Consider the following 12594-nt stretch of genomic DNA (forward strand, 5'->3'; position numbering starts at 1 on the left):
TCAGCAGACACATGTTCCAGTATCAACTCCACTACCAGATTTTGAACAAGTGATTTAACTTCTCTAGGACTCAGTTTACTTGCTTCCCACAGTCATGTATCTACTTCATAAGTGCTTGAAAAGACTTAACCAGAAGGAAAGTGCTAAATAAGTCTTCGTTATTACTAGTAAGCACATGGTGTCTTTCACAGAAGAGCAGCCAGCGTTACTGAGCCCTCCCTCTTACTCTCAGAGACCCCAGCCACCTGGGATATGTCAATCATCCAGTTCATATATATTGAGCCCCTGTTAGAACGCCAAGTTCTTGACTAGCTGACCTCAGCCAATTAAACTGTGGAGCAGGTGAGACCAAGCTTTTAGATACAACCCCCTAAAACTAAAATCAGTTGGCAAATGTTTTGTCCCAGTCATAGGTGCATCAAAATATAGCCAGCTCTCTTGCAGAGATGGCTTTTATTGAGAAGAAAGCATAAGAATCGAGAGACTCAGCAGGTAATCACATCTCAATTGTCTTCTGATAAGGGGACAAGAGGGCCACGGTCTGTGGTCCCTCTAAGGAACTATTCTTTAACCTTATCAAATTCTGGTCAGGTTATTAACTGGCTAGGAGCAGCTCTTTCAATGTCAAGCCACTTTAGGACAATAAGCTTTCTCCAGCAGGCAGCAACCTGTTAACCTTCTGTAGAATGGTCCCCAAGGCAAGGTCCCTCTTCAGGGGAGAAAGCTCAGGAAAGTACTGTTTCAAAGAATGCCAGTTGAAAGTGAAGACCTTACCCTCCCCGCCCCCTCCAAAAAAAAGACAGATTCTAAAACTTATCTAATAATGTGATTTTTGTTATTTTCTTTTCTCCAAGAGAAGCAGAAAGGTATGGTTAAAGGAACACAGGAATTAGACTCAGCTCAGCCTTATACTGTGTATCCTTGGGTAGGCTTCTGAACCATTCTAGCTTATCTTTTCAATGGTAAAATGCAAATATTTATCTGCGACATAGAATTGTTAAGAGAATATTGGAATAGCCATTCCCACCCAGAGTTTGAGAAGAGGGGCTAGGCTGGAATAACAAAAAGTGATTTCTGAAGGCATTCAGAATCCCAGAATGTTAGAGCAATGATTTCATAGACTCCCTTAGTTTTTACAGATAAGGACACTGGGGCTCAGAAAATGAGGCTCACCCATTGTCAAAGAGGAAGTTAGAATACCTGGTTGATCTCCATTCTTGAGCCAGCTGCAGACAAAGCCAACAGAAGGCCCCTCTCTGCCTGAGTAGTCACCATGATCCCACTTTTCTGTCAGTTAGCACTCCCCTGCTCTTCCCTTCAAAGTCTGGTCCAAAATAAAGGTCTACAATGCTTCTACTCATGTAGAAGCCACATTTCAATCAGAATCTTTTGTCAAAACTTTATCCACAAAATCAAAACATAAGGGAATCAGATTCTAAGATATCAAGACACAGTTATAAATTAGAATACCATATGTGCCAGAATACTTGGAATCTTAGAGAATTAGGAAGAGGGAGTTATGAGAAAGTAAAGGAGGCAGAAAAGGGGTCAGCAGAGAGTTAGAAGCATTAGAAGCCTGACCTGACAGCCCGTGTATTCTACCATGGTCAACTCAGTAGAGTCCATATCAGATATATGATTAGTGATTTTGATGTTGATAATTAATGAGGGACGTGGGGGAAAATACACATTTCTTCACAATATCCTAATATGCTTAGAGGATATTAAGATGTGTCTTCTACTAAAGGCAAAGCCTTGTACTCCCGAATTAGCGACAGATAGAGACAACATAATTATTACACTGTAGCACTGATTCCCCAAGTGTAGTCTCTGAGCCAGCCATGGCAGCATTACCTTGAAACTTGCTAAAAAGGCAAGTTCTAGGGCACCACTTCCGACCTACCAAATCAGAAACTCTAGGGGAGGACCCAGCAATCAGTGTTTTTACAGATGACTCTGATGCAGCCTTCAGTTTAAGAACCACCTCACTTTACTCCCTTGCTGCCACTAGAGAACATCCTAAAACAAGTAAAGTGTCTGCCCAGCTTAGGGATTCTCCATCCTCATCTTCCAGGATTCCACTCTCAAACCTTATGTGCCAACTCTCAGCTGACTCTCTGCTACGAATGTCCTTTTCCCTCTTGCTCTTACTCACCCTACTCCTCCCTTTGGGATCATTTCAGATAATAATATACTCTCTAGAAAATCTTAAGACTCACCCATCTCCAAGTGCACATTAGCTGACACCCATGGGTTCCCTGAGTACCCAGTGCATCGCTGTCACAATTCCTACCACATTGTATTCCCTTGCATTATTTTCTAAAAACACACATTTGTCCCTGCATAGTGTAAGAAAGGTATGCATTAAGTGTTTGCTACATTTATACACTTTATTAAGCAGTCTAAACTATCGCCCAAATTATAGAGTGCCCTCTCTTTCCTCACCAGATAAATACATACTATTAGCACCGGGCAGACTACCCAAGTGCCCCCTTCATGATTACGCTTCCTTGACTGTAGTGCAACCTCTACTCCAAAATAAAGAATATGATAGGCTCCTTCAATGATCCCTAATCCATTTGGTAGTTTGCTAAAGATCAAACCTAAAGTAAAATAGCTCTAACACAATACATGATTTAGAACATTTCTGGTTTCTTTTCTTTTTTTTTTTTTTTTTTGCGGTACGCGGGCCTCTCACTGCTGTGGCCTCTGCCGTTGCAGAGCACAGGCTCCGGACGCGGAGGCTCAGCGGCCATGGCTCACGAGCCCAGCCGCTCCGCGGCGTCTTCCCAGACCGGGGCACGAACCCGCGCGCCCTGCATTGGCAGGCGGACTCTCAACCACTACGCCACCAGGGAAGCCCTCTGGTTTCTTTTAAGTGTAATCAGAATAGTCCCTAAATTTGAATATTATTTTGCGTTGGAGCAGTAACAATCATTTATCATCTTCAGGTTTCCCATCAAGGTCTCATCACTGGCACTTTCACACATCATGCTCATCCATTTCCTCTGGACCCCCTAACTTTTCACTACTGACCTAGCTACCCAGGCTAGATGGAGAAGGAAGGAGATAATATAATTAAGTTACACAATTTCCATACCATTTCCAACAGTCATGAAAGACTGTTCTCACTTAAACACTAACCTTTCCCTTCTCTTACCTCTCTTATAATTATGTGACACACCAACCCCATTTGCCTGTGTGTTGCAGCAGCAGTTTAGGTAATGGTGCTATATATTACTGTTGTCTAATTCTGTATCAGTTTCACATGCAACCCAACTGTGTATTCAGTCAATTTGTAAGTATCTTCTAAATAAAGACATTCTTTAGTTTTATTTTACTTCTCCTGTAATCCCACAAATACTGCGGTTACATCAACATATTTGTTAGAGGTCTGCATCTTCACAGATCTTTAAACAATTATAAAGACTTTATGGTACTCAGAGTAATTATATAGGTCCTCTTATTTGTAGTTCACAATTATCCAGATTTGATTTAAAACATCTTAAACATATTTCTGTTAATTCTAAATACCTTGATCTTTTTTCAAATGCATCATCACACTGCATGATTCAAGAATGGCAGGGGTTTCCAAAAGGACTCAAACTTGACATGCAGTAATTCTTTAAAAACACCTAAACACTGATCTTGGGGTTCACAAATTAAGGGATGGTTATACTTAACTTTGAATTTTCTTATACATTCAAAATTCCTAGTTTTTAAACCTATGTCTTTTCATTTCAAAAACAAATTATAGTATTCTCCTGGCCCAAAAGATATTTCTCACAAAGTGCCAAAACAAGGGCAGCATCATAAAATATAGCAGAGTGAAAACAAAAGTAGCAAGTTCACTGGATACAGAACTGCAAAATTTCATTTCCATAATTTTTTGCTTGCAAATGATTTTTAAAAATATACTGCCTCTGGCAAGACAATTATATATTATTTTCTTATACATAAAAAACTTTACTAGTCCATTTTCTTTCACTTCAGCCTATTTTTGATCCCCTTCCTTGTACATGAATTAAACAAAAACCTTGACTAACATGAGGTAGATACTTTATAGATTGCTGATTAAACAATTGTTTAATGTCCAAGGCTAATTTCCTCAGTTAGGTTTTGGATCCTATGTTCTTCTGTCTCTTTAATGATTTTGTTGCCTTAATCATCCCTCTCTTTCTCCACTTCAACTGGCTATTTCCCATTCAAGTCTCCTTCCATCTTACACACACACACACACACACACACACACACACACACACACACACACACGATTTCCTAATTTGTGAGCCTTCTAGCTATCATAAGATACTCTTTTGCAACAAGCTTAGCAGGGAAGGGAAAGAGAAGGAGGGTCTACAGTCACCTGGCTGCTTCCCTAAGACTCAATGTACTCCCTGAAACCGTAGCAATCAGGATAGCACTCCAACATTAACAATGAAACAACTCCCATCGAGGTCAACAACTCTTGTTTAAACAGTACAACTTTGACATTGACCCCTTGATACTTCAAGTCTTCCTACTTGCTTCTGGGACATCATTCGCTAATTTTCTATTTTCCTGGTGATTCTGTCATGGCCTCTGCCACAGGCTTTTCTTTCCTTGCTGTAAAATGTCCCCATTCTTCAGTCTTCAATCCTCAGAACTCTTTCTCAGTTGATATTCTTTTCTTCTTCTCAATAATTCAGTTCAGATCTCCCTTGACAGCTCCAGACCCTTACATCTAACTGCTTATTGGGTATCTTCCTCCCCAGGATGTCTCATACTTCCTCAAGCTCAACATGCCCCAAACCAACCATTCTCCACCATCATGATCTTTCTCTCCAGCAAATATGCTCTTCTTCCTATATTTTGTACCTTGATAAATTCTACTCTCCAGCTCTCAAGTCAAAATCGTAAGAGTAATCTTAATTTCTCCCTTCACTTTTGGCTAACATCCTCCAATTGGTTATGAAGTCCTACTGATTCTTCCTCAATATCTCTCTCCACTTCTCCATTTCCACTATAACTATCTTAGGTCATTTATTCATTCAAATATTTACTGAGCACCCAGTTTGTGTCAGACACTATTCTGCATAACAAGAGCCTGAACAATACAGACTAAAAATCCCTTCCCTCTTGGAATTTGTGTTCTAGTGGGAGAGGTGAATAAAACAGATAAGTAAAATATGCAGTGTGTTAGTCAACCATAAGTGCTAAGGAAAGAAGGGAGGGAAGGAATGAGTGAAGGAGGGAGCAAAGAAGAGAGGGAGGGATAAAGAAGAGAAGGAAAAAGGAAATATTGGAATAGAGAAGGTTAAAATTTATATAGATTGGCCAGGAAGGGTCTAGTGAGGATACAGCTGTTCTCATTTTTTTTTTTTTTACCCAGAATATTGATCTTGCTGCCTTCATTGCAGACTCCCCTCTGGCCCATCTTCCATGCAGCTAAAAGAAAAATATTTCCCCAAACCGTAACCTTTATCATTCCCTTACTTGTAATGCTTCGTTTACTACTTGTGGCTTTCAGGATGTTTCTACTACCTAAATTTAGCACATAAGGTTGCAATGACCTAGTCCCCACCAACCTAACTAGTTTTTTAGTTTTCTGATTTTACAGTGGAACTGCACTCAACCACTTGCATCTTACTTCACAAGGAATGATTTTTTTGTGCATCTCCATACCTTTCCATGTGGTTTTTTTCCCCTTTTTTCTACCTATAATACTTAATCCTAATAATTCTGCAAACACCCACAGCTTTTTTTTAAGTGGAAGCTCCTTCATTGCTGAAATCCACCCAACCATTAGAAAGTGCGTTTTACTTAGTTGGTAACTTCATCCATAAAATAGAAACACCATAATCTACTTTCCACACTTATTTGAAAAATAAAATGAGGAAAAGTACATCTAATAGAGTAGCTGGCACAGAATGGAAGCTAAATAGTTAGCAGCATTTACCACATAATACACTTAACTATCTGTCTTTCCACTAGACCAGGCTTTCTCAACCTCAAAACTACTGACATTTCAGGCCAGATAATTCTTTGCTGCAGGAGGCTGTCCTCTGCACTGTAGAACGTTGAGTAGTACCCATGGCCTTTGTCTACCAGATACCAGTAGCACCCCTCCACTTGTATTAACCAAAATGTCTCCAAACACTACTAAAGTGTTCCCTAATGGGCAAAATCACCCCTGGTAGAATGTCACTGCACTATGCCATAAGCAACTCAAGGACAGAAACTAGTTATTACTCATTATTGTATCTTCAGGTATCTAGTACCAAAGTCAGCACATAGTAGGTGTTCAATAAATGCACATCAGTAAAAACCACAATCCTGCCATCTAGCACCATAGATTAATTTTACATATTTTCGAAAAGTATGTAAATATTATTTTATAGCCTCTTTCACCCAATATTATATTGTGAGATTTATTTATGATGCTTCATGTTGCAGTAGTTCATCTCTACTTCTATATATACTTTTTTAAATACTCTATTGTTTGGACATTTGAGTTGTTTCCAATTTGTAGCTAGTATGATTAGTGTCATCATGAATAATCTTTTATATGGTTTCGGTTACAAGTCAGGATAGCAGTTTTGTTGAAGGAGAAATGGGAGTGATTGGGAAGGATATAATGAGGGTTCTTGGGGTACTGTTAACATTTCTTCTTGAGTGATGGTAACATACGTGTGTCCACTTTGTGATAATTCATTGAACGCTCCGTTTATGATCTGTGAGCATATTCTGTGTTATCCTTCACTTGAAGGTTTTTATTTATGTTACTAAGAAAATAGTTGTGCAATTAGAGGAAAAAAGAAGGCCAAGGATTCTGGTAAATATTCTGCAATGCCAATATTCATGAGAAAAATAAATGTTTGCCTTCATTTGTATCAAAGAAAAGCATATTAAAACAAAAAAAGATGCATTTTATCCTTTTTGTCACTAATACCCAGTGTTGGTGAGATGCAAGGGAAAATGTCTGCTATTAGTAAAGACGTGAATGAGTACAACTTTCCCAGAAGGCCATTTGGTGATATATATCAAAAGTCTTTAAAATATATTTTATGCTTGTATCTCAATTATATCTCAGTAAAGCTGGAAAAATATGCTATGTTTAAAAGCTTATCTTACGAAAATAAATCAGAAAAAACGTGTAAAACTATACATGTGTGTATAAGCAAAAGAATCTATATACAAGGAAATTCTTCATATAACTGCTTACAGTGGTGAAAACTAAAAGCAAATTTTCAACAGATAATTAGCTAGATTATTATGGTATATCCATTCAGTAGAAAACAAGCAGTCATAATTAATGACATGAAAAAATGTTCATAATTCATTAAATTAAAACGTTACAAAACAGAATGATGACTCATTTGTAAGGAAAGAAAGACATAAATATGCACAGAAACAAAATGTCAAGAATAGAAGCCAGAATATTACTTAGCCATAAAAAAGAGCAAAATAATGCCATTTGCATGGATGGACCTAGAGATGGTCGTACTGAGTGAAGTAAGCCAGACAAATATCATATGATATCACTTATGTGTGGAATGTAAAAAAAAAAAAAAAGATACAAATGAAATTATATACAAAACAGAAATAGACCCACAGACCTAGAAAACAAACTTACGGTTACCAAAGGGAAAAGGGTGGGAAGGAATAAATTATGAGTTTGGGATGAACATATACACGCTAATATATAAAGTAGATAACCAATAAGGACCTACTGTATAGCACAGGGAACTATACTCAGTATTTTGTAATAACCTATAAGGGAAAAGAATCTGAAGAAATAGATATGTATGTATAACTGAATCACTTTGCTGTACACCTGAAAGTAACACAACACTGTAAATCAACTCTACCCCAATAAAAATTTTAAAATTATCTAGAGAAAATTATAATTCCTAGCTAAATTTAAATGTTAGTCTGAGCAATAAATATTATTGTATATATATACAGGTGTGATTATAAAAAAAAAATAGAAGCCAAAACGTTGACTTTTGTTATCTCTGAGTAATATTTATTTTTGTTTCTGCTTTTTATTTTTTTAAAGTTCTATGTACTTTCCAAGCTTTCTGCAAGGAATATGTACAGCAATTTTTAAAATTAAGCTTTTTCATGTAAATGAGTTTATCAATGAATGAGAAAGAAAATATGAGAGAAATCTCACCTAACAGTATCAGAGACAATGGCAACTCAGTGTTGTAGTATGTTTTTTTCCACACTATGCCGCAAATGATTATTGAATTGGTTTTTAATAAGCATGTTTGAATTTTATAAGATCCACACTGTATGGACCAAGAAGCCAACCTCAGCCAATATTCTATAGAGCAAGTCTTTCTTTGGAAGAGAGGTTTTTCTTTACAATGAATTCTTACTTTAGTGATTAGGAAATAGATGAGCAAGTTTCACTTAGAGGATTTTTTAAAGCTACTGTTGCTTGAAGTATAATCTTCTCTACTGTCTAGCATTAATCTTCTAAAACAAAAAGTCAATATGATTTCAAATTCTAAGTCTGTGACAGCTTTTCCAATTTAAATCTGTCTCATTCTCTGTATGGAATACAAATAACAATGCAATATATTTCAAGCATCTATGAAAAAGAGCCAATATTACTAAGAATGAACCATAATCATCTGAAGTCATATACTGAGAATTAAGAAATAATTTTCCACTTTCACTTTGCTTCACAGGAGCCTTGTTAATAAGCACTTCCCGCTTGTACCAGATAAGTAATGATTTCTAGGTCAGTAAACTGCAACATCGATTGCATTCACTTACAATAAGTATAGCCATAGCAAACTCATTTTCACGTGTAGATTCTCTTTCCAAGGCTGATTTACAGTCATTGCTCTCCTCTCCATTTCTGGGAAAAGGGATCAACTTAACCAAAATGTTTGTGTTAAGCCCTGCCTTGGGGTATCTCTCTAAGGAAGACACTGTTGATAAGACTATAAGGTACCGCTGAATGACCACCCATTCCAGTTTGCCCAGGACAGCCCTTCTTTACACCCAATGTCCCTGCATAGTTATTAACAGCAGCCACTTTCAATCCCCAATGTCCCAGGTAGAGTAATAAATTATATGGTCACCCTATTGTCCATACACAGTGTGTAGAGTGCTAGGCATAGAACTTGGAATAAGTGCCTGGAGCTATCTACACTCTTTATCTTCCTTGTGCACTGATAGTCTGGAATAAAAAACACACAGAATATTCATGGACCCAAATCCACCCCCCCATAGGTGGTCTAAAGCAATCTGAACAGGAATCCATTTCAAGATGGACACATCCTCCTATGAAGGTTCAAAAACTATGAGGATAGACATTACTAGCTAGCCCAAATCATACACCTTAAGGATAAGGTACATATTTGAAAAAAATGGCCAATCTATTGATACTCTGGGGGAGCCGTACCCCTCTAGTTATTAATCCCAACAATTCCATAAAATGGAAGTCCATACAAATCTCCTCTAAATCCATATGTTTCTATCTTGCTAATGGCAAAACTATTCACCTAGTCACCTTAGCTAGAAACCTTAGTATCAAATTTGATTCTCTCTTTATTCTGTGAATTTAGTTAGTTACTAAGTCTCATTGATTCTATTTTAAACGTCTCTGGAATTCATTACCCAAAAACCTTTCATCAGAACACAATTTCTCATCTGCAATTGTTACAATAGACTTCTCCAATTCATTTCCTGCACGTCTGCAAGAATTATCTTAAATAAAGCAATTGCTTTAATTCACTGTCTGCTCAGAACCCTCAGATAACATCCAGACTTCTTAACATTGCACTCAAGACTTTTATCATTTGCACTCAAGCCTCCCTTTTCATCTTCAATTCCAACCACACCTCACACTAAGCAGCTACTACTCAATGGTTCTCCAGGGATGGTACTGTTCCCCTGGGAGGTGTCTGGAAATTTTTAGGGACATTTTTTATTGTCACGGTGATTTGGGGGAATGAAGAAGATTTACTGAGCAAGGACTAAGAATGTTAAATGTCCGGCAATGCAGGCCAAGTTGCCTTGCCAAGATGCCAACAGCATCCCCAAAGGAGACTTCTTGTTTCCCAAACACATTATTTTTACAAACGTGTCCCTTCTTCTTCCCAGATTCTATATAACCTTCCTCTAGTAGTTCTGCCTTCTTTCAAAATAACATTGCCCTTGGATGATAAAATTCAAAGTCTCTTCTTACCTGAAGACCTCAGCTGATTTAATAGTCATGCACACAGTGTGTTAATTGGAGATAATTAAATCACTCCCATAACATACAAGTTGCCTGCTGATCTAGTACTTAGTGTATTGAATTATGATTAAACAGCTTACCCATCTGTCATTTCACTCCACGTTCCCCTTTTTTCTCCTTCTATCCCCTAAAATTTGAGCTCCTTAAAAAGGGGGATATTCCTTTGGTATCTTACTCATTTTTTTAAAGTCCAATTTTTACCATTTACCCAGAAGTTAAGAATAATTCTATAATGAGAAGTGACTTTTTGGACTAAAAGGTAAAAAATTGTACTTGTATTCCTATGTATAGAATGCCATTCCCTAATAACCTTTTTGTGGTTGCTAAACTTAGAATACTTTGAAGTAAACTGTATTTTAGTTATACCTTTTATCAGCAGTGATGCTTTAAATTCATGTATTAAATTAGAGATTAGACTAATTCACGTATTACAAACTCAAGTATAAGAGAAAAAGAAGCTATAGACACTGTGGTAAGCTCAAGAGGATGTTCCCAATATAAAGGTATTTAAATCCCTTTATTTATTGATAAGTGCTGAGTACACCTTACAAAGATCTGCCTACCATGCTTGTGTTTAAGATACATGCTATGAAAAAATACTTAGGTAATCTTTAAAAAGAAGTGTGTGTATACAATATACTTCTATACAAGAAATAAAGTAAAAGTGTTCTTATACCACCTCACTTATTTTTTTTTAAGTTTAAGCTTAAACTATTTCTGTAGCATATTAAAATTGTACTCTTTCTTAATCAAAATTTTCAACTTAACTCCCCCTAAGTTGCAGAAACAATAAAATAGGGTGGACAAAAGTTGACTGCTCACTTGCACATCTGTTCATATCTGGGGCTCGGTGTCCATAGTACCCGGATGGGCAGGAATGCAGGCACTCTCCATACTGGCGCATGCCTTCTCTTCGAAGAAAGAAGAATAACTTCTGTTGACATCGGCTGCACCCATTGTCCTTTGAACAAGACAAGCATCCCTTGCAAATGGGATTTGATACATAACTAGCTGTAAAAGAGAAAAGACAAAATCCATTTAAATATGAATATGATCAGACTTCTGGTCAATGCAACATGCTGAAAAGACAAGTGTCTCTTGTCCTTTTACTTTAATCACATAGAAATGCTAAACAAAATAACCTCTGCCACCCTCCAAAAAACAATGGTTCATACACAACCAAACTTAGAAACAAAGAGGAAACCCAGAGACAGAGTTGAGGCTGGAAGCTCAAACTGAATGGCTTATGGAGATGCTAGAGCAGACAGAGGCAGACCTCAGGGCAGGGTCCTCAGTCCAGATCAAGAAATATGCATGTAGAATCACGTTGCTATAAACTTGAAACTAACACACTATCATAAATCAACTATACTTCAATATAAAAAAGAAAAGAAATACGCATGTAAAGAGCTGATGCTTGTCTCTATGGAGACTGGAGTCGTAAAGGCTCGTGTGTCCATGGAACAAGCACTAGAAGCCCCCACTCCAGCTGGCCAGAGAAGAGGTTTCCAACCCTGGATTGGGGCATCGAGGACGTGAGCACAGGAGAGAAAAATATAACCCACGAGAGAAAGCTACCCCAAATCTATGAGACTTCCAAGTGTGGTATCCAAGTTTAAATCATCAATGTAGTGTGGGGTCCCTAAGTCAAGAGGTTAACATAAAAAACTTGCCCAGATCCAGCAAAATCCACAAAGAAAAAAGTATGAAACAACCCTACAGAAATCTTCTACAATCCTGAGACTGGGACTACAACCTGGGACTTTCATGGAAAACCACCTTAACATCAAAATGAACAAATCACATGTGCAAGCAAACCTCAATGAGGAAGAGTCAGTCTGAGTAAGAGATTTCATACCTAAAGAATCAGAAATAACAGAACCATCTGAAAATGACTTTAAAATGAGTATCTTTAGAGTATTTGAAGAGATGAAATGACTAGAAATCACACGGGAAGAAGCAGTATCATAAAATGGGCAAATTAGAAAAATTAAAATTCTAAAACTGAAAAAAATTCTAAGGACAAGTTGAATGGTAGACTGGGAGAGGGACTTAACTAGAAAACAGGCTTAAAGAACTGTGGCACAAAACAAGATATAAATATTAGAAAGGTAGGAAGCATGTAAGAAAAAACAGTATCTGAAATATATGAACCTTATGAAGTTCACTACAGCTAGTGACAAAAATGGTAATTTAAAAGAAAACAAATTCCGTTTCTAGCCCTGGTATAAAATTCAGAAATGATACAATCTGAAATCCTAGTATAATTTCTAAAGTATAAAAAGTTCATGTAAGGTCATAAGCTTAAGGCCACACTGACTTCATTTTATTGAGTTAACCCACAAAAGAAATAA

The 12594-nt window shown here is 37.3% G+C and overlaps 1 protein-coding gene across 1 annotated transcript in view; it reads right to left on the reverse strand.

The window, feature by feature from the left end:
• Positions 1–12594, reverse strand: part of RSPO2 (R-spondin 2) — a 161900-nt gene that overhangs the window by 75943 nt on the left and 73363 nt on the right. The window contains exon 2 of the mRNA XM_004282937.3: positions 11063–11251. Coding sequence (XP_004282985.1) covers positions 11063–11251 — 189 coding nt within the window. The remainder of the gene's footprint in view (positions 1–11062; positions 11252–12594) is intronic.

Source organism: Orcinus orca, chromosome 17 (assembly GCF_937001465.1).
Source record: "Orcinus orca chromosome 17, mOrcOrc1.1, whole genome shotgun sequence".
Lineage (NCBI taxonomy): Eukaryota > Metazoa > Chordata > Mammalia > Artiodactyla > Delphinidae > Orcinus > Orcinus orca.